This window comes from Nyctereutes procyonoides, unplaced genomic scaffold (genome assembly GCF_905146905.1).
Source record: "Nyctereutes procyonoides isolate TBG_1078 unplaced genomic scaffold, NYPRO_anot_genome, whole genome shotgun sequence".
In the NCBI taxonomy this organism is placed as follows: domain Eukaryota; kingdom Metazoa; phylum Chordata; class Mammalia; order Carnivora; family Canidae; genus Nyctereutes; species Nyctereutes procyonoides.
In genome coordinates, this window is record NW_026575052.1 from 61,484,481 (window position 1) to 61,511,382 (window position 26,902).

General features: G+C 38.7%; 1 protein-coding gene across 1 annotated transcript; it reads left to right on the forward strand.

Annotated features, from left to right (window-relative positions):
* The first annotated feature begins 364 nt into the window (after positions 1-364).
* On the forward strand, positions 365-26,896 carry SEC61A2 (SEC61 translocon subunit alpha 2). The gene is made up of 12 exons (XM_055331170.1): positions 365-458; positions 2,599-2,666; positions 3,986-4,051; positions 9,494-9,572; positions 13,933-14,064; positions 14,187-14,296; positions 19,000-19,153; positions 20,119-20,279; positions 20,585-20,782; positions 22,594-22,785; positions 23,463-23,539; positions 25,834-26,896. The coding sequence occupies exons 1-12, from the start codon at positions 452-454 to the stop codon at positions 26,018-26,020; spliced, it is 1,431 nt and encodes a 476-aa protein (XP_055187145.1). The 5' UTR covers positions 365-451; the 3' UTR covers positions 26,021-26,896.
* Positions 26,897-26,902: the final 6 nt, after the last annotated feature.

Sequence of the window (26,902 nt, forward strand, 5' to 3'; positions counted from 1 at the left end):
CGGCGGGGTGGAGCACACAGGCGGGAGCACGGGCCCTGAGCCGCGGCGGGGTGGAGCACAGGGGCGGGAGCACGGACCCGAGCCGCGGCGGGGTGGAGCACAGGGGCGGGAGCACGGACCCGAGCCGCGGCGGGGTGGAGCACACAGGCGGGAGCACGGGCCCCGAGCGGCGGGGTGGAGCACACGGGCTGGAGCACGAGGGCTGGAGCGCGCCCGCGGGAGCGGCGGCGGTAGCCATGGCAACGCGCCGACGTCCGCCGCGCGGGGGGGCCAACGGCCGGGGCCCGCGTCGGCGGGGGGCGGGGCCGGGGGCGGGCGCGCGGTCACGTGGCCCGGGGCGGGGCCTGCGCGGGGCCGGCCCGGAGCGCGTCGGGAGCGGGCGGCGAGACCCGAGCCGCGGGACGGGAGCGAAGGCCGCGCCGAGGCCGCCGAGCCCCTCCGGGCCGCCGCCATGGGCAGTGAGTAGCGGCGGCGCGGTCCCGCGGGGCTGCGGGCGGTGGGGCGGGCGGGCGGCCGCCGGGTCCCCCGCCGAGGCTCCTCGGGCGCTGCGGCCTGGCCCGGGGCGGCGGCGGGGACGGGGCCGGGAGGCCGGGGGTCCCGGAGGCCGGGGCCGCTTCGCTGGGCGGCGAGGAGCGCGGCTCGGGACGGAAGGCCGCGGCGGTGGGGCGGGGGGCGAGGCCCCGACGAACCCTGCGGGACCGCTTCGCGCTTTCCCAGGAGCTTGGGAAGCTCGTGTTTTCGTTCCCACGTCGCCCTTCCTCGGCGCGTCCGTGGAGGTGGTGCCCTAAGCGCTCTGACTTGTTTGATTTTTTTTTTTTTAAAGTGATGCGCGGCATCATTTAGGGGAGGAAAGAAGTGCGATGGGCAGCGTAGCGTTTTCCCTGAAATGTTCATTTCAGTTCTTCTGTAGCGTTGGCTGAAAACCCACCGTGTGTAAGGTTGTCTGAGCCTCGGGGACGAGGCCTTGGATCCCGGGCGTCCTGGGGGGCCGGCTCCCCACACCGCAGCCACAGGCGTTCACCTGTGCACTAGCCTAGCCGAGGAGCTGTTCGTTGGATGAATGGGTTTGCGTTCATCCACATTCCTACCTCCAGAAGTAGGTAGGATTTTGCACGACCTCACCTGCAGAACCTGAGCGGTGCAAACCTGAGCGGTGCACCCACTGGCCAACTAGTGGACGTTTAGAAAGGAAGTGGCGGGGGGGGGGGACCCCTGACCTTGAATTTGCAGTATAATCGGTGAAATTCTGCAGCACAAGAACAGACAAGCGGCCGACGAGAAGCACGGCTTGCACGTGAACTCTCCCAACACGGATGATCGCAAAACGCCACGGAATCCGGGAGGGTGGTCTGGATTGAGGTGGGATGCAAAAGGGGACGAGGAGTCCAGGAAGTTTCCTTGATGTGTGATTGACAACTTGTTTTGTATCAGAGAAGAATACTTCCGTGATTCAGGGTTGCTTTCCAAATAGTCCAAAATGGTACTTGGACGATGAATATCTCTGCCCGTGGGAATTTCTCAATTCTTCTGTCAAACATCAGTGACTTACCATTTTGAGAAGTTTCATGAGATTATATAGTCCGCTTTTGGCTAACTGTGCAAGTGTAATTAATTACTCAGGTCTATTTTATTTTATTTTATTTATTTATTTTTTACTCAGGTCAATTTTAAATCCATTTCGTGATGTTAGTATACAGGATCCAGGGTCTGTAGGGGAAGGTAACTCACAGCTGGTTGTGCCTTCTTGTGTGTCTGCACGTTACAGACGCTGGCAAAGGCAGAGGGAATATCATCTTCATTCTCCAGTTCTTTGGCAGGAGTTGACGTAAGCTATGCCAGAAGATAGTGTCTATCCTTAAAGAACCTTGGTTTGTCTTACTTTTATGTCGAATGAGTTAATCTGGGAAAGCAGTACTTTCTCATGAAATGTAATGGTCACGTTCTGCTGGGCTGGATATTGTACATACACAAGTACTTTGAGATCATCATGTGGGAGAGCAACCAAGCAGTGAAATGTTGACTTAAGTGAAATGAAGTAGAGATTGTACAGTTAAAAAAAAAAAAAAAAAAGCTATCTATGTGGAAGATGATTCTGTGATCTTTCTCAGGCATTTCAGCTATCTTTCGGCCTAAATTAAGCCAGTTCTGCAGTTTCAGCCCATTTCCTGTTGTACTTTCCTCCTGTATTCTCTGGATATGTTTTATTTTCTTCTAGGGTGCGTTGTCATGTGGGTAATGTAGTAGCTTGCATTTGCTTTTTTTCCCCCAATGTAGTGATGCTCATTGAATTATTCCTTTTCTGTATATATAAAAGGGCTGGACACACGCATGGGGAAGCAAAATCATGGTAAAAGGATATTTGTATTTGCTTCTACTGACTAAACCCTTAAACCTTTTGGATTCTTTTGTCCTTTAAATTACCTTTTTTCCCTGATACAATATTTGAAATGGAGAGCACTAGGATTACTTTTGGAGGTAGGAACGGGATGAATTACCATTAAAAGTTAGAGAACATTTATATTTGTTTCTATAAAAAGGTACATCTCTTTTTAAAGACTTTGTAACAGAGAAATTCTTTTATTTATTTATTTTTAACAGTCAAATTTTTAGAAGTTATCAAACCTTTCTGTGCAGTTCTACCAGAAATTCAGAAACCTGAAAGGAAAGTAAGTATAACATTTTGGTAATATAGAGGGTAGCTAAGTGATTTATTCTACTGACCTAGTAAGATTGATTTATTGTCCCCAACTCTTTTCTGGTTTATTTGGAGAAATATTACCTGCTCCTCCTTGCAAGAGGCACAAAGTAAGTAAAACTAGTATAGACCAGTTTAGATAGATTATCTTCTGGTTTTAAGAATGCCTGTTCTTTAAGTTGGGACATTTCCAAACCAAGCGTCTCTTTGGCGTGTGTGTTACATAAGAGACAATATTGCCCTGTCTCTGGTGACCCACCGCACTATGAATGACTCAGTGCGGTGACCCCCAGAGCCAGGTCACTTTTGAGAAGTGCAACTGTTTGACAGAAATGAATTACAATTGTGCAAGTATATACCTCCCATTTCTTGATCATTCAATACAAAGAAAAATCACAATGCATTCATAAAAAAATGTGACTGAATCAAATTATTCTTCTGTCATTGTGCACTTTTGGAGCTCAGGTATTTAAATTCAGGAATATTGTTAATCCCAAACTGGCCAGTTCCTAGACAGTCCTCTTTTGTGCTTTTGATATCTCACAAAACTAACAGGAATAGGTGTGTATAGGAAGAGATAAGTAAAACTTTTGTTAAACTTATTGTTTTATCTAGAAGTGTCTTTCTTCCTTTTTCTTTCCTTTCTTTTCTTTTCCTTTCTTTTCTTTTCTTTTCTTTTCTTTTCTTTTCTTTTCTTTTCTTTCTTTTCTTTCTTTTCTTTTCTTTTCTTTTCTTTTCTTTTCTTTTCTTTCTTTTTCTTTTCTTTTCTCTTTTCTTTTCTTTTCTTTTCTTTTCTTTTCTTTTCTTTTCTTTTCTTTTCTTTTCTTTTCTTTTCTTTTCTTTCTTTCTTTTTATTGCTTTTAGGTTCCAAAAATAGTTGTTCCAGTTACATGTTAGGCATCCCAAGAAGCTCTCACTTTCCATATCTCATGAAATATTCATATAATACTATTATGGGCAGTCCCAGCTCTGCACAATGTTATGTTAACTGAAATGCGTGCATATTGGATCCGTGTTTTGCTTTTTCATCCTTTTTGGTTTCAGTCAACATAGTATAGTGTGATGAGGCCTGCCTCTGTTTAATTTACTTAATACTTGGAAAAGTAAAGAAGGTTATGTTTGAAAAGTTGAGCTGTTTGCTTTAGCTGTTACTAATGAGGTGAGAATATCTTAGTGGTAAATAATAGAAGCATGTTGTGAAGCAGAATGTTAGTTATGCTTTAATGTGGAATTTTGCTTTGTATTTGTTATTTCTTGGTTTTGATTGATCATCTTTATTTTGTTGTACAGATCCAGTTTAGAGAAAAGGTACTATGGACTGCCATAACTCTCTTCATTTTCTTAGTATGTTGTCAGGTATGTAACCAAAATATTAATTCAATGTTTATACTGTTATGTGAGGGTTTTGATTGGTTACAATTTGAGAAATTTTATCTATTTATTTATTTAGATTTTATTTATTCATTTGAGAGAGAGAGAGTGCCCCTGAGAGAAAATGAGCTCAGTTGGGGGTGTGGGGGTAGAGGAGGGGAAGGGCCCAGAGCATGAGGGAGAAGCAGGCTCCCTCCTGAGCGGGGAGCCCGATACAGGGCTCAATCCTAGGGTGGGATCAAGACCTGAGCCAGAGGCAGATGCTTAACCGACCGGGCCACCCTCGTGCCCAAGAAATTTATTTTAGTTAAAATAATATCCTGAATTATTTTGAGCATTGTTATTTTTAATCTGAGTTGATAGTAAAAATGATTATCTTGTCCTACTGTGAATTTTTTTTTTATTAGTGGGTTTGAACATTTTTTTCTTTTTTTCTCTTAGTGTGCGATTAATGATCTTTAGCCACTTTTCTCTTGAGATACTTTTGGTATTGATTTCAGATAGATTTTTTATATGGAAAAATGTTAAACCTTTGACCTAGACATTGCAAATATATTTTCTGTTTCGTAGGCCTTTAATCATGTTGTAAATAGCATGTGTTAATTTTAAAATCCCAAAAAGTCACATTCTGGAATTCCAGTGATATACTGTATTTATAAATAGATAAAATTCAGTGATGCTTTTTATTAACATTTGCGAGATTAAGTTCACAAAATGAGGATAAAATGTGACATATCCTTGTTACAGGATTGTTGTGAGGATTAAACTAGATGATTTGGATGCAAGTTTTTTGAGGATTTTAAAAAGCTATTGAAATACATGTAAGGAAGTATAAAAAAAAATATTAGGAAGCAGTAGAGCAGATTAAGTCCATAGTCTGGGAAAAGCCAAATACTTTTTTTTGAAGAGTGAGATGATTTGGTCATTAAGATATATTACTACTGTACTTGGTTTAAAATAGTTTTGGGTGGTCAGGGAGAGAGAATTTTTTTTTTAAGTACAGAAAAGTAGTGAGAAAAAAGAATAATCATGCATATTTTTACCACCTACTTTTAACATCTTAGAAATTCCCCTCCCCTCCATAAAAAAACTCCAGCTTTATAAAGGTATAATTTATGTATCGTAAAATACACTTATTTTTTAAGTGTACATTTTGAAGGGTTTTGACAAATGTATACACCCACATACCTACTACCTCAGTGGATACAGAACATCTGTCACTCCAGAAAGTTCTGTGTAATGTCTTAGTCCCCACCTCACCCCCAGTGTCAGGCAAGCACTGATCTGCTTTCTGTTCCTATAATTTGATTTGTTTTTTTTAGAATTTCATCTAAGTGGAATCATACAGTATTATTCTGGCTTCATCATCAGCATTTTGAGATTCATCCATGTGTTTGGTAGAGCAGTAATTCATCCCTTTCTATTTCTGAGGAGTGTTCTATTGGATGACTCTACACAATTTGTTCATTTATTCACTTGTTGGATGTTTGAGTTGTTTGCAAATTTTGGTTTTGATAAAGTTGCTGCAAAAGTTCTTGGGCAAGATTTTCTGTGAATATTTGTTTCAATTTCTCATTGGTGAATACCTAGGTGTAGAATTGCTGGGGTATATGATAATTACAGGTTCAGCTTTAGAAGATGTCAAACTTCTTTCTAAGTGGTTGTCCATTTTATATTTTCACCAGTCATGTATTGGAGTTCCCGTTACTCCCCATCCTGGCCTGCCCTTTGTATTACTGAGCATTTTAATATTAGTCATTCTAATGGGTGTGGTTTTAATTTGCATCACCTTGATAAATGACATTGACATTTTAATATGCATTCCCTGGTAAATGATATTCAACAACGTTTTCATGTACTTATAGGGCATTTGTTTATTTTCTGTGAAGTTTTTTCAAATCTTTTGCCCATTAAAAAAATCATATTGTTACATTGAATCATAAGCTTTTTAAAAAAGGTTTTTATTTATTTATTTGAGAGAGAGAGCACTCATGAGCAGGGGGGAGGGACAGAGGGAGAGGGAGAAGCAGACTCCCCGCTGAGCAGGGGGCTTAACTTGGGGCCTCCATCCCAGGCCCCTGGGATCATGATCTGAGCTGAAGGCAGATGCCTAACCAACTGAGCCACCCAGGCACCCTGAATTATACGTATTTTAAAATATTTTCTGAATACAGATCCTTTGTCAGATACATATACTGTGAATATGTTTTCCTAGTCTGTGGCTTGCCTTTTCATTTCCTTAATGTCTTGTGAAGAGCAAAATTCTTTTCATTTTGAAGAAGTTCAATGTGTCTTTTCTTTGATGGTTCATGGTTTTTGTTTCCTACCTAAGAAATTTTTGATTATTTTAAAGTTGTGAAGATTTTTTCTCTGTCCTAAATATTTAGTCTCAGCTTGTATGTTTTGGTCTGTGATCTATTCCAGGTTAATTTTTGTATATGGAGTAAGTAAGCCTGGGTTCATTTCTTTCTATATGGTTAGCCAGTTGTTGAGAAGGCTCTCCTTTCTCCATTGAATTACCTTGGGATCTTTGTTGAAAATCAATTAACCGTGTAAGCGTGGATATATTTTTGTACTCTGTTCTGTTCCATTGATGTATATTCCATGGTTATGGTTACACCGTTTGATTACCATAGGTTTGTATTAAGTTCTGTAATCAGGTCGTAAAAGTCCTCCGACTTTGTTTTTCCTTTTTGAAATGGTTTTTGGTTATTCTATGTTCTTCATATTTCTGTATAGATATTAGAATCAGCTTGTCAGTTTCTCTGAGAAGGCTTACCGGGATTATGATTTATATTGCTTTGAATTTATGGATGAATTTAGAGAAAATTAGCTTCTTGACAATATTGAATCTTCTAATCCAAGGATGAGTGAACATTGTTCTGTAAAGGGCTGGGTAGTAAATATTTTAAGCTTGGCTGTCAGAACCCTAGAACCATAGGAACTGTGTTGCTCAAAAAGTGGTATTTCTCATGACTGTTTCATGCAATAAATTAATGTATGCATTTTTGTTACTTTGGTTATTTTTTCCCCTGCAGTATAATTGCATAGTTGCCAAGCTGGGTTTTATTTATGTCTTTCTTCTGCTTAGGCAGTTCTCCCCAGTGCTGGTGATTTCTTTCCACTGAATCTCAGGCAGGTTTATTTTCCCCTCCCCACTGCAGGTAAAGGGTTTGGGGGTCTCCTGTCTCACCCAGTTTTCTTTAGCCCCAGGGAATGGTGGGAGGTGAGATAAGCTGTGACAAGTGCAGTAAATGTTCCCTGGGTGGTTCTCACCAGGTGACTGAGGAGGGCTCCATTCCACTCCTGACCTCAGATCCCTCCCTTATCCCCACCGCACCCTGGCCCTCTGTCACCCATCCGTTTCTTCCCAGCTGCCATTTCTACCCAATCAGAGGAGGCTGAAAGATAAGGGTATCTGTACAGCCTGCTCTCCTTCAGGTCGTGGGAATTGTCAGCATTCGGCTGCCTTCCTGTGGTGATGGTGGGAGCAGCTCAGTGCTGGGCTCTCTGCTCCTCAGTTGTCTGCAGTTTTCTGGCCTCCGTGACCACCAGCGCTTCAAGTTCATGATCCTTTTTCTTCTTTGGTTGTTTTCTCATTGTTTTCCTTAGCTTTTTAAAATTAAATTTTATTTTTTATTTTTTTAAATAGTCTCCATACGCAGCCTGGAAGCCAATGCTGGGCTTGAACTCACGACGCTGAGTAGATCTCAGGACCTGAGCTGAGATTGAGTCGGATGTTCAGTCGACTGAGCCACCGTGGTGCCCTGTTTTTCCTTAGCTTTTTTCATTCTTGTTAGTGTCTGCTATTTTATGTGTTTTAAAAAGTGTGGTTTCTTATGCATTGGGAAGTTGTGCCCAACTACTGTTGTACGTAACCTGTAGCTGTGGATATTACTGAGAAGAATAAAACCAGACACTGAGTTTAATAATCCTGTTGACTACAGGAGAGGAAGGAATGCCGTTACTTAGGGTGGTTGGCTGACTTTTTCTTGTTCGTTGTTCCACACATCACTTAATTATGGAGGTAATGGCTATCTCTATCAGCTGCAATTAAGTAAAGTAATTTGACTGATTGACCTCTCTCCCAGTTAGGGAATATTGTGATGTGGACTGTCCTGTAGTGTTAATTAGTTTTCATACATGACCTCCTTTCTCCTTGTCTCTCACATTAGCTGAAGAGTGTTAGCAGCGTTAGGGTACACATAAAATACCCATGCATCCTGCCTCACCAGTTTTGCTACCCAGCTAATAAATCCAGATGTCGAGAGAGGGTGAGGTTGACCAGATGGATTGTTCAGAATTGTTGGCAGCATCTTTTGGAACTTAAAAAAAATCAGCTTTGTATAAAGAAAGTTTTTGAAACCGGAAATGTATTTTTCTTTGTGTCTGATCCCTGCATGGTGAGGGGAGGGGTATGGCCAGGTGCTGTGTGTCCTGGACATTGGTCATATAATAGGAAGCATTCTGAAGTTAAGAGTTTCTTTTTTTTTTTTCTGATATAGTAATTTGTACTCCTAGAAAATTTGATAAATGCTGAGAAGAATAAAGAAAAAATTAGCCATAATCCTACCACCTACAGATAATTACTCCACAGTATTTTAAATATTTACACTTAGGTTTATCTTTTACACATTTTTACAGTATTTAACCTAGATTTATACAATTCTGTACCTTTCTTTTTATACCAGGGTTTCTCAACAGCAGCCCTGAATTTTAGGCCGGTTAATTTAATTCTTTGTTGTGGGGGCATTGTAGCAGCATCCCTGACCTCTACCCACCAGATGCCAGTAGCATCTCCCAAGTTGTAACAACCAAAAATGTCTTCGGGTATTGCCAGGTGGCTGCTGAGGGGTGGAATTGCCCCAGGTTGAGAACCACAGTATCATACTTAGTGTTAAACATAAGCACTTCTTTATGCTGTTACAAGATTCTTTATAATTTTCAGTGGCTGCGTAATATTCATCTATCTATCTATCTATCTATCTATCTATCTATCTATCCTTCAGACTTATATTTGGAGTGTGGCTGTCATTGGTAGCCCTTAGCTTAGCAAAATTTTTCCTATGACTGGGTAGATATATCCTATTACTTACTGATAGGGGTATTTTTTTAATTCTAAAAAAAAAATGAAATCTACCATCTTAGCTATTTTTAAGCATAAGTTTCAGTAGTGTTAAGTGTATTCATGCTATTGTGCAACAAATCATCCTGGTAGGTGTGTTTACTAGTAGATTGCTATAGTGATTTCTAATATTTTAATTTTTGTTCAAAAACTTTCCTTTTAGGGTTACAGAACACGAGAAGTAGTGCTCTCTTTTTTTTTTTTACAGTATTGAAAATATTAAGTAATTGAAGTTTGAATTAAGTTAATTCAACTTAATTTAGATAATGCATTTTAATAAACTGTTTTATGTAATATTATAGATACCACTATTTGGAATCATGTCATCAGATTCTGCAGATCCTTTCTACTGGATGAGAGTTATTCTTGCATCCAACAGAGGTATGTACTTTTTTTTTTTTTTTTGCCTCCATACTAGGCATTAGTACTGACATCAAATAGATGTGAAAATGTAGAAATAACTATTTTGATGTCTACAGGGGTGGGGAGCATATGGTAAAAGAAACTCGTTGCCTAGGAGAAGAGACCAACATGTAAATACTTACAAAACTCTGTATGTATTGTAATAATAGAAATATGTACAGAGTATAGATGTACAACAGAAAACGGAGTGATAGCGCCGTCTGGAGCTTTGATCCTCCATCCCTTTATGGGTCATATTTTCTTTGAGACTCTATTAAATTTATTTGTACTCTCCCAAGAAAAAATTCAGATACACAGATTTTGCACAATACCTTTGGAGAGTCATGGACCCTTTGAAGTCTGTCCTTGGGTTTCCTGTGGGACTGAAAGACCCCAATCTGCAGTGTCTGAGGGGACAGTACCAGAATAGCATTTGCATTGGAGTTCAGGTTGTGGACTGAAGGCAGAGGGCGGCCTGAGCTAAAAGCATTTGTGCGTGAGGCAGGGGCTAAAGAGATAGGAGGGCCTGGATCATGGGGGGTTTTGTTGGTAATTTTAAAAATACTGATTAATCATTAAAAAATGCACCAAAATTTGTATACAGTTTTATATAAACCTGAAAATACAAGTGTTGCATCTCAGGGGTAACTCCTGGGAAGAAGATAATAGTTTGGTGAATATCCAGACCTTTTCTCTGCATATACATTCTTGTATATAAATTTATATTTAGAAAAAAAATAATAAAAAAATAAAATAAAAGTAAATTTATATTTAGTTGACCCTTGAACAACCTGGGTTGAACTGTGTGGGTCCACTTATATGTGGACTTTAAAAAAAAAAAAAAACAGTGTAGTGCTATAAATGTATTTTCCTTAGGACATTTTTCATAACATTTTCTTTTCTAGCTTACTTAATTACAAGAATATAGTATATAAAACTTACATAACATACAACCTGTGGTAATCGTCTATGTCATCGGTAAGGATTCCAGTCAACAGTACGCTATTAGTAAAGTTTTTGGTTTAGGGGAGTCCAAAGTTATACATGGATTTTTTTTTTTTATACATGGATTTTTTATTGCATAGGAGGTCAGTGTTTCTAAATTTCTAACCTCTACGTTGTTCCAGGGTCAACTGTGTGTTTTTTGTTTTTTGTTTTTAAACTAAAAAAATGAGATAAACTATGTGACTATTCTACTACTTAGTATGTTTACTTAATTTTTTGGATGAGTTATTTCATTTAACAGCCATACATGTTCCATTATATGGATATGCCATGCATTATTTAATCATTCACGTAGTTTTTGAGTTCTTACTGTGGGGCAAGCGTTGTGCTAAGTGCTGAGATTAGAACAGTGATCAAGACCGTGTCCCTGTTGCCTGGAGTTTATGTTACTCTATTTGAGGAAATAGCCTCTACACAAAGTACATTTAGGGCGAGGGGAGGGACATTGGAGCAGAAACCTGTAGGACATGAGAAAGAAGGCCATGTGATGATCTGAGGGAGGAACATTCTAGGGAATAGCCTGTGCCAAGGCCCCAAGATGTTTAATGTGTTCAGGGACTGATGAGGGGTCAGTATGGTTAGAAGGAAATAAGGAAAGGAGTAATGAGGTAGGACATGATGTTACATATGAGTCCAAGAGCCAGATCATAAAGGGCTTAAAGACAAAGCAAGGAAAAAAAAAAAAGAAGACAAAGCAAGGAGTGTACTTCAAGTGTGATTCCGGGCCACTAGGGTCCTCTTATGTCACACATTTAGTTTTTTCCCCAATTTTGTATCATAACCAGTGCTACCCTGAATGCTGTCACTGTAATACTATCTACTATAATTTTTTAATAGAATTAATTTCTAGAAGCTTCACTTTGCAATATAACATTCACCTAAATTTTTGATAGATAATGCTAAATTATCTTTTAAAAGATTATTATTTTGTACACTCAGCAGCTGTATATGAGAATGACATTTTTCTTCCAATAGTGGATATTATTAGTCCTTTAGTCTTTGAAAGTTGAACAGGTAAAAATTGGTATCTTATTTATTTTATAGTTCTTTATATATGGGCGAGCTTGAACATCATTTTATGCCTTTATTGGATATTTGAATTTTTTCTGAGTGGACTTGTTTTAAATAAGAGAAAATTACTGACTAGTTTAAACACAAAAATGGAATTTATTAGAAAGATACCTGTTGGGCAGCCCAGTTGGCTCAGCGGTTTAGCACCGCCTTCAGCCCAGGTGGTGATCCTGGAGTCCCAGGATCGAGTCCCATGTCGGGCTTCCTGCATGGAGCCTGCTTCTCCCTCTGCCTGTGTCTCTGCCTCTCTCTCTCTCTCTCTCTCTCTCTCTCTCTCTCTCTGTGTGTCTCTCATGAATGAATAAATAAAATCTTGAAAAAAAAAAGAAGAAAGAAAGAAGTATACCTGTTATGTTTTGGAATCTATAGAGGAGATAGGACAGCTAAACCTGGGCTAGGAGAGAGATCCAGGCCAGCTTTAGATCAGCAGCAGGGATTTCCTTTTCTTTGGGATTTAGCTCCCAAAATTCCTGGGTTCTTTGGTTCTTAGCTCAAAATTTCAAATTACAGAATTTACACCAGGTTTGGTTAGAGTTTAAGGTCCCCTCCTGTACGGTCAGTATTTCCCGAGTGTCATTGGGAGCAGCCATACTGTGTTAGCTATTTTTCCTTTTTTTTTTCTTTTAAAGATTTTATTTATTCATGAGACACAGAGCAAGAGAGGGGCAGAGACACAGGCAGAGGGAGAAGCAGGCTCCATGCAGGGAGCCTGACATGGGACTCGATCCCAGGACTGCAGGATCACGCCCTGGGTGGAAGGCAGGCGCTAAACCGCTGAGCCACCCTGGGATCCCAGCTCATTTTCCTTTTTAAAATTTTTTTCTATTGATTTGTTCATTTTAAATTGAGTTGTAAGAACTCTTCCCAAATTGGAGATATGAACTCTGTCATTTGTGTTCAAGTGTTTTTCTTTTAACTTTTATTAAAGCCACCTTAAAAAAAAAAAACTTGTGTAGTATTTTGCCACATGGAATTCTCATAGTTGTAGCTAACCCTAGCATCTACCTTTTTCATTGTGGGTTCTAGGTTATTGTCATGCTTAGGAAGGCTTTTTCTTTTCCAAGATGATAGGCATGCTCACTCCTAGTATTTTTGTCATATTGTCTCTTATGGTTAAATTTTCTATACATTGGGCCTTTATTTCTTTCTACTGGTTGTTACCTTTTACTGTTGAAGAAATATTTGAGAAGACATGAATCATCCTAGGATGGAATCTTTTCTCATATTAAGGGCACCTTTTCAACATTTATAAAAGCTGGGACTTAAGGTTGTGTTATGACAGAATGACCAGTGGGAACATTCTTGATTATATAGAATTACTTTGTTATACACGTTGCCTTGCACACTTGGCGTGTTTGGTTTTATTTTTCTCTATAAGTACCATGTGTTTTCTCTAAAGAAAAACTTGAAAAGCAAAAAGAAGAAAATAGAAATTATCCATAATCTCAGGGATCCCTGGGTGGCGCAGCGGTTTGGCGCCTGCCTTTGGCCCAGGGCGCGATCCTGGAGACCCGGGATCGAATCCCATATCGGGCTCCCGGTGCATGGAGCCTGCTTCTCCCTCTGCCTCTCTCTCTCTCTCTCTGTGGCTATCATAAATAAATAAAAAAAAATTAAAAAAAAAAAAGAAAAGCTCTTTAAAAAAAAAAAATTATCCATAATCTCAATGGGTAAAAATAACCATATTTTGACAGCCACACTAAAATATCAGGAAACTGTTTTTCCATTTAGTATTAAACTAACTGGCATCAAACTGTAATACTGTATTCCAAATTTTTTATTTTGCTATGTCATGAACATTTTATATGCCACTAAATGTTCTATATTGATTTGGATGACTCTGTGTCATTTTAGATTTTAAATTAGAAGAGTCACAAATATTTTTAAATGTCATTTTTTATTAACTTGATATTTAATTTTCAGGCTTGGTATGTAATTTCTTATTTTGCATTAAAATAAAATCCAATGTAAGTTTTAAAAAATCATGATTTGTGCAAAAATTTTGGATTTCCTTAACATTTTAAGTTTAGAGTTTACAGAAATTTACCTTTTTTGGGGATAGTAATTTTGATTCAATGAATTGTTGCAAAGTTGTGTTAATAAAGGAAATAAATGTGTTAATTAATAATGTTTAAAGAATGAAAATCTGCCTTTAAACATTTGAGAATGTGTTTCAGTAGACATTGTTAAGGATTGCAACACTTGTTAACTAATCTGCACTGGGTATAGTAAAGATTATTTACTTTTTCCTTCTCCTTTACAGGAACTTTAATGGAATTGGGTATCTCCCCAATTGTAACATCTGGTTTGATTATGCAGTTGTTAGCAGGAGCCAAAATCATTGAAGTTGGAGATACACCCAAAGATAGAGCTCTATTCAATGGAGCCCAGAAACGTGAGCTATTAATACAATTAAAGAGTCTTTTCCAAATTTGAGAATTTTGTGGCAAAGATATTTTTCTAGTCTTTTTGTCTTTGGTTGTAAGTATGTACTCCTTTTCCCCCAATTTTTGTCAGTATTTGGTATGATCATTACCATTGGGCAAGCCATTGTGTATGTCATGACGGGCATGTATGGGGATCCTGCTGAAATGGGTGCTGGCATCTGTCTCCTTATCATTATTCAGGTAAGAAATCCAATTTTTCATCTGCAGATAAAACAGTTTGATCCCTTTTTTCTAACAATTCTTTAGGTGATATATTAATTTTCTTACTTTTGCATTATTTAATTATAAGATTTTGATTGTTGAAGTGACAGGTATAAATTATGTTGATATGAAAGTTAAAATTTATAATAGCTTCATAGCTGCATGGTATAAAGAATTATAGATTAGCTGTACTTCATTGGTTCTGAGATGCACATTTTTTTACTTTTTGATGTATCTAAAATCAGGATTTTTTTCTTTTTTTAAGATTTTTTATTTGCGGGTGAGAGAAAGCAGGAGCAGGGGGAGGGGCAAGAGGAGAGGGAGAAGCAGATTCCCTACTGAGCAGGAGCCTGCCTCGGGGCTTGATCCCAGGACCCTGAGATCATAAGGGACTGACCATCCAGATGGCCCATAAGGGACTGAACCACCCAGATGGCCCCCGGATGTGTTTTCTTATAGCTGGTAGTGCTCTACAGTTGCTGTCAGCCAGGCAGCAATCATGATAGTAGTCTTCGTCTGCATATGTGTGTCAGCTGGTTAGAGCTATTCGGATGTTTGTTGCATCAATTGTTTATGGGAATTGTTGATGTACAATGTTTTTGAGATTAGCTGCTATTTAAAATGTCTGCAGAAGTCTATGACTTGTTATGGAACAGTCACTCTGTGTACACAAAGGCACAGAACAGCCTAGATGATAAAATCTGTGTTTCAGTCTAAAATAACTTTTCTTGTAAGTAGAAAACAAAATAACTTTGTGAAAAGCTATTGTCATAGTTTAATTGACAGTATTTTTTTTTTAGTGGTACACAAAATAATGGCATCACAAATAATATCTCACACCTAGTAAAATACATGAACCTATATACATATATATTCCATGGATTTTTAAAATAGACCCTTTGGAATTGAACTTTTAAAGGCCAACATAGTTACCCTTTACTAAGTATCTCAAAGTGTGTCAAGTTTAGAAGATACTTTTCTTTTTTTTTTTAATTTTTATTTATTTATGAGAGAGAGAGAGAGAGAGAGAGAGAGAGAGAGAATGGCAGAGACATAGGCAGAGGGAGAAGCAGGCTCCATGCACCGGGAGCCCGACGTGGGATTCGATCCCGGGTCTCCAGGATCGCCCCTGGGCCAAAGGCAGGCGCTAAACTGCTGCGCCACCCAGGGATCCCAGAAGATACTTTTCTAATGTACATTCCATAAAAATCATTTAGAGAAGTTACCCAAGAATGGAGATATATACACACACACACACACACACACACACACACACACATATACACACACACATATATGCACATATATATACACATATATATATAAAATAGTCCTGGTTATTTTGGAAATGCCTATTCTTGCTCCCTCTGTGGAATTAGGATTCTTTTAGGAAGGTTTTTTTTTTTTTTTAATGGTCACAGCATTAATTTCAGAAAAAAATATTTTTAAGTAAAACTAAAATACCAACTTACTAATACATACATAGAGAGATAGGACCATTTCAGACTTGGTATGATTGACCCTTCTTTTTAAATGAGAAACCACATAGGCAGCAAATCAAATCGTGAACAGAGTTATTATTCAGACCAAGGAGAATTAGGTTGTTCAAGTATTTATTGGTGTCATTAACAACAGGGAGAGCTCTTCTAACTAGATGGAAATATTTTCTTTTGACCACGTGAGAATTTTCATGGTAGGTTTCTGAGCCCTAGTGAGGTCCCAATTTGGGTATAAGGTAGAAATCTTTAGAGTAACGTCGTTATTTCTCCTTTTAAAAAACCTGATTGGCAAATTTATAATCTTTGAGAGTTAGAGGAAGAAGTGTTGCAGTGGCTCGGGAGAGAAAATCCTCTGAAAACTGACTTGGATCTTTCTGTGCTTAGGATGTCTCCATGTGCTTCTGGCATTGTTGAGACACTGACATATCGATTGTCTTATTTTGTTTCTTTATAGCCTTTGCTTTATGCAACCTGTAGTTCAGAATAACCCTGATCTTGAAGACACTCAGGATCGGTACCTAACTCTTAGAACATTATGCTCTAGTATGATTTTTCTAGTATTTTAGTAAGGATATTTTTGGATTCTTAAAGAACCTCATCTGATCAGTTCTGGGTTAAAGCATTGACTTCTGTGGAGTCATTACAAATTTGAATTGGAGATAAAATGGAGTTAAGGTATTTTAATTTTTTTCCCCCAGGATAAGAAGTCTAAAAATAGTTGTATTCAGAAATGAAATAAGTGGGTGTATACTTTTTTTTTTAACATATAAATTCTGTTAGATGAATACTTGTGGTTAATTTTTTCAGTGTTAATGTATAGAGAAATGTGTTTGATCATAGGTGGGTAGCATGTCTTTTAAGGCATTGCTAACATTGAAAATGTGTGGATACACTGAAGAGAGATGATTGGATCAGTGTGTTTCGCCTAGAAACATAGATTTTGAAAACTGTTTGCATGCTGTTAGGTAAGGTATTTCTCACATTAATTATTCTTGTTTCATTCACGTGATCATGTCTTTCAACTAGTAAGATTTGAAATCTTAAATGGTGGGTCTTGATTAAAATCCCAGAGTAGAAAATATGTGCTTGGCATATAGAAAAGGTAAGTATTGTTTTGTCAAACTGCGAATGCAAAGCAGAGTTGAAATGTAAAGAGTAATTTTTATGCCTAATTTAGAGATTTATATGTACGGTATATTCCACAAGAGCATCCAGTTAGCATTCAGTTTCCATCACTGTTGTAGTCAACGAGATGCTGTGACTTCCTGGTTTCTCACCCCCCCTGCCCCAACCTTAGAGGTGTAGTTCACATGCTTTTTAGTACCTTTTATCTTATTCTTTTGATTATAGAGACCATTTCTCATTTTGGCTTATTTGTAATTTCTTTGTCTAGTTAGAAAAAAAAATGAGTTTGATTTCCACCAGACATACATGAATCACTCTGTGGTCTGATGGTCATTGGTCTGAACAGGAGGTTTAGAGAATCACAGGTGTTTCAGAGTGACTTTATGACTCTAGACAGGTCATTTAATCAGAAGCCCCTGATCATACTTTTTGGTGGGCTAATAATTTATGGACAGCTCCTATTCCATGCACAGGGTTGGTTTCTGATTGGGAGTATTTATTTACTTTTTACATAATTGTGATCAATATAAAATCTCAGTAGTAAGTCCTAACTTCTGTTTTATCTTGTCAAAGTGTTAAACTTGGTTTTCAAACAGTAAAGGATTCATGAGCACTCTTAGAAGTTTGAAGAATTGTACTCTTTTTCCAATCCTTTGAAAATCAAATTAAGACTGTAAATAGACAATTTAGGCTCTGTACAACTACTGAAATGACAGTTAAGGAAAAAAAAAAAAAACACCGTGGAAGGTAAGCATGCTTGAAATGGTGTACTGTAGTTTGTTTGCTCTCTTTTGTAATGGGGATGTTGGGTAAACTGAGTAAGCAGTGGGGTGGGAGTCTTCAGAGCTGGGAAGAATGGAAGTGGCATTTCCTCACTTTGGTAGGATGGGGTTCTTAAAATGGGGACAGATGTGAGGTTGAAGGCATAGAAGCATCTTTTCTTTCCCTCTTGATTAGGTTACTGAAGTGACTAGAGGTCACGACTTGCAAGGCCAGGAGTTCTTTTTAATTGATGCATGCTTTTATAGAAATGTCTTCTCCAAGAAGAAAATTAAGAATTTTCAATTTCACATAAATTAAAGTCAGTATGCTTTCATTTTGTAAAAAAGGGTAAGGTTAAGGACCTGGCAAATCCTTTGTCTTCAAATTTACATTCAGTCTTTGTCACTTTATGTACGGAGGGCATTTCTTACATTATAATCTCTACTCATATTAATTTGTGCTCTTTTTGGCTTATTCTCTCTATATATTACAGTTGACCCTTGAACAGCACAAGGATTGGGGTGCTGACCCCTCCCCCCACAGTTGAAAACTGCATGTAACTTTTGACTCCCTTAAAACGTAACTAAGTCTATTTACCTGAAGCCTTCCAATAATGTAAATAAATATTATAAATAAATATTTTGTATATTATATACTGTGTTTATACACTGTCATAAGCTAGAGAAAAGATGTTAAGAAAATTGTAAGGAAGAGAAAATACACTGATAGTACTGCAGTGTATCTATAAACAAAAAGTCTGGGTAGGTCAAACCTGTGTTGTTCAATGGTAACTGTATATGTAATATGTAAAATATTACGTATAATATCTTAAAAATAAATTTCACATACTTTTCCTTCAGTGGTAGCATATAATTGTGTCTTGTTATTATACCATACTTCATTTAGTCTTTCACTTATTTGGAACTACTTGGAACATTTTCAGTTTCTTGCTGTCCTAAATTCAACAAGTTTGAACATTTTTGTTTTCAGTGTGCCTTTTTCAATCAGTCTTGTTTAAACATTGTAAGGGAAACTATCCAGGTGGTTTATCATCATGCTGTAAAGGTTGAAATGTCTGCTTCCTAATGTAACAATGTTTCCACCCCCCTGATCTCCAGAAGTGACTTCTCACTAAGGTGGGGTTAAAGAGGTGCTGAGAGTCATAACGGTGCTATTGCAACAATCAGGTTTTAATATGAAAAATGCCCATGCTTTTTGAAAGTAGTCAATGGTGTTCATCGTCCCCTTCCTTGAGTTTATTCTTGCTTCAGCTTACTTGCATTTCTTTCCCCACAGTTGTTTGTTGCTGGTTTGATTGTGCTGCTGTTAGATGAGCTGCTACAGAAGGGTTACGGCTTGGGGTCTGGTATTTCCCTCTTTATTGCCACCAACATCTGTGAAACCATTGTCTGGAAGGCCTTTAGTCCCACTACTATTAACACTGGCAGAGGTACATTGCACAGTGACTGCAACTGCACGAGTTTTGCTGGATGTGTGCTGGAAAGTAACCCATCACAGAGCAGGACAGGCCTGTAGGCATCCTGCTTGCTGTCCCAGGGGCCAACCGCTGCGGATTGCTCAAGAGTTCAGCAGCAGAGATTTGTGGAGTATGAAATATTACTTCACAAAGAATAACAGCTACATTTTAGCCTCTGCTTGTTGAAGATTTCAGTGGTTGCAAGCAGCTTTTTAAAATATCACTTGCTTAAGCCATTGCCGCAGAAGTCATTGATTTGTCCGAGTTCCACATTCCCAGGGGAATAAAAAGGTAGTGGATTAAGATTTTTCAAATGAAAACACTATTATTTACTGTACCATGAGGGAGCATGAATACTTTTGCTGCTATTCTACTTGGCTTGGTAACAGCAACTAAATTTTGAAATACTTCATCTGTCTTTCCCCTTCCCCATCTCCATTTGTCTCAAATGCCATCCAAGATTCATAACGGTTAATGTCTAGAATGACCCCGGCCTTAAGAAAAGAGCAATGATGGTTTATTAGTTTTCTTAAAAACAAGCTCGATAGAGTAACGTGTATCTTTTGATTCTGACATCTTTATTCTGCTTTGCTGCTGCTTTACCCCCCTCCCTAAAAATACTCCTTTCCCTTCCCTACAGTAAAAGGGAGGCAAATCATTACAACCTAAATACTTGCTTAGGTTTATTCTACTTTGGCTGTTTTCATCAAGAATAGTGTCTTGAGAAAACTTGAGATTTGTGCAAAAAAAGATTCATTTGCTTCCATGATGTAAATATTTTTAGAAGCTCCGCACATGGTTGTATTGTAAAGTAAACATTGATGAGTGATTTTGACTCCGATTTTCTGCCATGTATTGGAGTTTCAAGGGTATTTGTTTGAGCTTTGAGACAATTTTGGGTAAAGAGTTTACAGTTAATTTCTCTCTTGATTTATCAGGTACCGAGTTTGAGGGTGCAGTCATAGCGCTCTTTCATTTACTGGCCACCAGGACAGATAAGGTCCGAGCTTTAAGGGAGGCCTTCTATCGTCAGAACTTACCCAATCTCATGAACCTCATTGCTACGGTTTTTGTGTTTGCCGTCGTTATATATTTTCAGGTACGTATACTTGCTTCACTGAAGTCAGAGGGATATGGATTTTTATTTTGCTTTCAAAGAAAAGAATTCCATTTGAAATGTCCGTATTTAACCAGTGTTACGGAATCTAGTCAAGCAAATGATTCTATTCCTTAGACTCTAAGGTGCGAGATATTAGTGGTGATGACACAGAACAGGAGTTCTGTGTGGAAGGAGAAATGCCAGTGTTGCTTCTCCCACTCCCCCTGTATTGTTCTGCTTGTCACCTGTGTTCATTACTTGAGATGTGCAGTTACTCTTACTTCCTCTTCATTTTCATTTTCTAGGGATTTCGTGTTGACTTGCCCATCAAGTCGGCCCGGTATCGAGGACAGTACAGTAGCTATCCCATCAAGCTCTTCTATACCTCGAACATTCCCATTATTCTACAGTCGGCCTTAGTGTCAAACCTGTATGTTATTTCCCAGATGCTGTCTGTTCGATTTAGTGGCAACTTTTTAGTAAATTTACTAGGACAGTGGGCTGTGAGTATTTTGTTATTTATTCTAAGCATTCAAATTTACTGTAATTTGCATTTCGTGGTTGTATTTTTAACTGAAAGAGATGAGCCATAATGGAAGCCGTTGCTGTAACATTTTCAGATTCACTTACTTGTAGCAGAGTTTATCATTCATTTAGAAAGATTGATAAATGTTGTAAAACTAAGGTGGGCCAGGTACTTTGTATTAATTTACTGTTGAGAGCATTTTCACATCTCATTTGAGGACCTTAAGGTTAAAATCACAGTGGTTCTCATGAAAGTGGTTCCCTGTTTTGGTATCTTATTCAGCTGTTGTCTAGAATATTTTTTTTAAAGAAGCTCTTTGCTGATTATATGTGGGGTGCTGAGATCTCCTGCTTTGCCCCCATTTTGCATGGCTCGAGTGGCAATAAACTAGTTGTGATTAACTGGGCTAGAGATAGGCATGTGATTACTAGACTGGAGAGAGAAGAGAGTTACTAGAAATAGAATCCAGCACTTTCTGACTTCCCTTTATAGATCCTGTCATCATAGCTTCTTCCAGAGCAGTCCAGCCACGTTGTTACTGAAGTGTGAGTTCTTGTCGGATTGAATTTTACCTGGTTTAAGTTCTGTCATATGACCCAGGAGCTATTTTTCCTCCTTAAAACCATAGAATTAAAAGAGACTATGATCCTTTATTCTTTTATAGAGTACATAATTGTACAACTTGAATTTCACCAGCTATTTTTTATAGTCCTTATTTCTGAAGTACAGTGTTTATTCTATGCATTTATCTTAATATGCTACCTGTTTCATTGTAAGTTACATGACCTAACTTTCTTCTACTAAAGGTCTTTTTTTTTTTTTTTTTTAAGAGGATAAGACAGTAACTCTTGAGTGTTAGTTGAAGGAAATAGGATTTCCTTTATCCATAGTACTCTTTATCCAATCATGTAACGGAAACATGACTACCTGTGATGAGGGAAGATGTGGTCCCTCCCCTCGTGAGCTAATAATCCATCAGTAATTATTACTGTAATAATTTCATAGCAATAAATGTGTTTTGTGGTCTTATGTAGGTTGTGTTGTGATCTTAACTAAGTTCCTTTTTAATGAGAATTACTGGAAATTGAATTATCTATAAATAATGCTCTTGATTGGGGATTAGTGATTCTGGGGGCACAGTAAATAAATGATACTGAAATGTATATTCAGGAACCAGACACTTTAATGATTGCAGCCAGAAACTGCTGTTCTATCCCTCCCACCCCAAAACTTACACTGTTCCTAGTTCTGTTACTGTAAAAATTCTTGAATGTTTATCTGGATAAAAATCCTATTTTAAATATTAAAAAATTACTTCTTATATAAACCTATAAAGTTTAGGCAGTGAGTTGTTAGTCATCTGTCAGTATTTCAGTTGATTGTATTCTTCATAGAATTTTTTGAAGTTAAAGAATATGTTTTGTACTCTTGTACAGTGCAGTTTCAGATTCTAAATGTAATCAGAGATTGACTGTAAATGTAATTACATTCCTGTCTTTAAGAAGAGAGGGAAGATTTTTTTGTAGGTGTGTTGTAATGTTGGCTTTTAAAAAATCACTCTTTTGTTAATACATTCACAGTGTCCTTTATATAATACATGCTCACTATACAATTTTGGAGGAGTGAAGACATTAGACACAAAAGTCAGTCTTTCTAAGTTACATGGAATCGTTAGCTGTAGGTGCTTTGAGCTTAAAGATTTGTAATTTTTGAGGAGTTTGAAAAGTCATAAAAATGTATCTTGACCACTTGGGTTCACCATCTATCCTTTTTATTCTTGTTCTGTAGGATGTTAGTGGGGGAGGACCTGCTCGTTCTTACCCTGTGGGAGGCCTTTGTTACTATCTTTCTCCTCCTGAGTCCATGGGCGCCATATTTGAGGATCCTGTCCATGTGGTTGTTTATATCATCTTCATGTTGGGATCATGTGCATTCTTTTCTAAGACATGGATAGAGGTGTCTGGTTCCTCTGCTAAAGATGTAAGTATTTGTTATATTTGAAAATAAATGTTTTTAATTTCAAAATGGTAATTGAAACACTCTTACTTTTGTAATTTAAACTTTTAAGTCATACTTTTTTTTTTTTTTGAAGATTTTATTTATTCATTCATGAGAGAGAGAGAGAGAGAGAGAGAGAGAGGCAGAGACACAGGCAGAGGGAGAAGCAGGCTCCCTGCAGGGAGCTGGACATGGAACTCCATCCTGGGTCTCCAGGATCAGGCCCTGGGCTGAAGGCGGCGCTAAACCACTGAGCCACCCGGGCTGCCCTAAGTCATACATTCTTAATAATGATCCCTAGAGGGTTAAAAACTGGTTTCTGGAAGGTGGAAAAATTCTTAAGAGTTTTACAATGGTTTGTAAAACCACCCTCCAAGGCTGAACCCTACCCAACAAACTCTTACTCCTTAGTATTTAATATCTGTTTAGGGAGGTGATAGATTAAAAAAAAAAGATTGAGAAACACTTGTTTAATGTGTGGGTACTAGGTGGTGTGCAGCCTTGAGCCTCAGGTGTAATGGAGAGGATAGGACAGTGCCTACCTCAGGGCTCTCGTATTTTATTTAGTAGTGTGTGGGAAGTACTTCACACAGAACCTGGTAGGTAGTAAAGTGAAATATTTATAGTTTGATTTTAAAAGTTGCTTTTTCTCTTGACAGGTAGCTAAGCAGCTTAAAGAACAGCAAATGGTAATGAGGGGCCACAGAGATACCTCCATGGTTCATGAGCTTAATAGGTAAGGTCATGAGATCTAATCTGTGTATGTGTGTGTATGTGTATAGTACAAATGTATTTGGTTTTTCAACCTTTAATTTATTGTCAAATGTTATCCTATTTGAACATGAAGCATTTTTCTTCTGCTTCACACAGAAGAACCAAAATTTAACAAAATACTGAATTGTTCTCTAAAATTGTTCTCCATCAAAATTGACATCTAAATGATTTTTAAAATTGAAGTTGTGTTCCCTTCACTGCTCAGCCCAGTATTAAAATATTCTTGAGTGGAGATCCTCGTTGTCTGGCTGCACATAAAATCACCTGGGAGCTTTCAAAAAGTACTGATACTCCACCTCTACAACTTGTGATTTATTTGGTCTTGGGTCAATCCTTCCATTAGTCTGTTTTTTGATAACAGCTCTACTGTGTTATAATTCATGCCATGTAACTCACTCATTTGAAGTATATGGTTTAGTGTTCTTTAGTATATTCAGAATGTGTAATCATTACAATGTAATTTTAAAAACATCTTTGTCACTGGAGCATCTGTTTGGCTCAGTCAAAAGAATGTGCAACTCTTGATCTTGGCGTTGTGAGTTTGAGCCCCACGTTGGGTCTATAGATTATTAAAACCATAACAACAACAAAAAAAAAACCTTAAAAAACAAACCAAAAACATTTTCATCACCCGGAGAGAAACCTTGTAACTCTTGGTTATTCCCCATTCCTATCGCACCTTCCCATCCCTGAGCCTACTTCTTACTTTTGATCTCTACAGATTTGCCTCTTCTGGACATTTCAGATAAATGGACTTGTCATCTTTTATAAATAGCTTTTTTCACTTAGCATAAAGTTTTCAGGGTTCATCCATTACTTACGAATAATACTCCATTAAATGGATGTACGACAGCACATTTGTTTATCCATTGATCAGTTGGTGGAGATTTTGGTTGTTTCCAGTTTCTATCAGGAATGATGCTGTTAAGGACGTACTTGTACATGTTTTGTGTGGACATATGTTTTCAGTCCTGCAGGAGTAGTTGGGTGGTACAGTGATGCTGGTTTAATGTGTTGAGGAAGCTACCAGACTCTCCTCCAGAGTGGCTGCACCGGTCTGCGTCCCACGAGCAGTGTGGCTCGCCGTTGCTGCGCGTCCTTGCACAGTTCCTGCTTTCTCATTACAGCCACTATGTGGGTATAAAGTGGGAGCTCACTGTGGTTTTGATTTGCTTTTCCCTGCTGAGTAATGACATTGGGTACTTTTTCATGTGTTTTATTAGCTATTTGTGAATCTTCTTTGGAGAAGAATGCGCAACTCTTGATCTCAGGGTCGTGAGTTTGAGCCCCAGTCTTTTCAGATCTTTTGCTCATTTTTAATTGTGTTGTCTTTTGTAAGGTTCAAAAAACAAATATTTTGGATAGACCCCTTCTCAGGTTTATGATTTATATTTTGTTGCCATTCTATGGGTTGTCTTTTTACTTTCTTGGTCTCTTTTGATGCACAAGTTACTAATTTTGATGAATTTCAGTTTCTCTTGGTTGCTTTGTGCTGCTTTGTTTATCTAAGAAACCATTGCCTCACCCGAAGTCATAAAGATTCATTCTTGTTTTCCATTACGAGTCTCGGCTCTTACATTCAAGTCTGTGATCTGCTCGCAGCAGTTTTTTTGTTTAGTGTGAGAAGGGTCCAGATATCTTTTTGTGCATGTGGATGTCCTGTTGTTCCAGAACCATTGCTTGAAAAGGCACTTGTATTTTTATGAAACTTTACTTATTTAGAACATAGATAGCAGAGTCGTAGAACGAACCTCCAGGTACCCAGCTCCAGCAGTTGGCCTCATTCTGCTCTTCCTGTTCATCCATCATCTCCCCCCCGGCTTTTTTTCCCTTCTTTTTTGGAGTATTTTAAATACAATCCCATTATTTTTAGCAGTGCTCCCGGTGATTCTAACATGCAGCCAAGACTGTGAAGAGGATCATCCACATCTTATCACATATAAATTTGATACTTAGAAAGCATTTTGGAATTTACTCTTCATCTACAAGACTGAGCTACAGATGACCTATTTAAAATAGTAAATATTTTCATCTTCAACCTGTCGAGGATTTTTTTTTCCTTTTCCTGTCGAGGATTCTAACCTCCTGCTATTTAAAAAACAAACAAACAAACAAAAAAAACAAAACAACAAAAAAATCCTGTATGGCTTCTCCGGGCTGTTTACTGGTTTCTGGAAACCAGCGGCCCGTCTCGGCCTGGTCAGTCCGCCCCGCGGCTGTGCGCGCGCCCCACCGACCAACGGCTCTGTGTTGCAGGTACATCCCCACGGCGGCAGCGTTCGGCGGCCTGTGCATCGGCGCCCTGTCCGTGTTGGCCGACTTCCTGGGGGCCATCGGCTCCGGCACTGGCATCCTGCTCGCCGTCACGATTATTTATCAGTATTTTGAAATTTTTGTCAAGGAACAGGCTGAAGTCGGTGGGATGGGTGCTTTGTTTTTCTAAATGTTCCAATATTTCTTCTTGTGTGTGTGAAAGGGAGAAGAATTTTGGCACATTGTTTTTTGTCCAATAACGCGATTCCCCTTTTCTTCCCTCAGTTTCTTGTTTCCCAGTGCTCACCGTCCCATTTGTGCAATGGGCCCCGAGCTAAGCCTGTGTGCAGCATTAGTACCAGCTGCCTTAAAACTAAAGTTTACAGTATTCATTCACAAACGTACTTGTAGTGTCGCCCGTGATGCTGGAAACCAGTGTTCCTGCCTTGCCCTGTTCAGCCGTGCCGGTGAGATGGTGACGTGGATCAGTTTTGCACACAACATTCAGAACACTCACTATTCCCCCCACTTGTTTAAAAATAAATGTAGTTCAAATTGCCACTTTCCAGTATTTTTGAGCTTATTTAATGAGTTCTGGAACATTTCTATCTAATCTGTATTTTAGATATAATTAACTTTTTATACTTTTTTAACTCCTTGTATCCACGTTCCCACCCTCCCTCTCCGTCCACTCCCCTGACTGGTCCCCTCTCAGCTGCCACTCCGCCCACGTGGGCAACATCGAGCTTCAGTTCCAGCTGTTCAGGAACAACTGCTTGTGTGTGGTCCCCCCCCCCCCCCCCGGCCCCATTTTCATTCCTTTCTTCCCAGTGACAGCAGTCCATGCTGTTTTACTGTATTGGCTATGCCTTTGAATTCCAACACATCGACACATCACTGGAGAACACACTTTCCAGATCTGATGGCCCAGTTTTTTGTTTGTTTTTTTTTTAATCCCTAAAGCAAAGATCTAATTCTCAAGCAATGTCTGTAGTTCAGTGGGGGTGAACAATGAGTAATTCATGCTAGCAATTTGTGTATGTTGTTGTACTTTACAGCAGCAACATGAGTG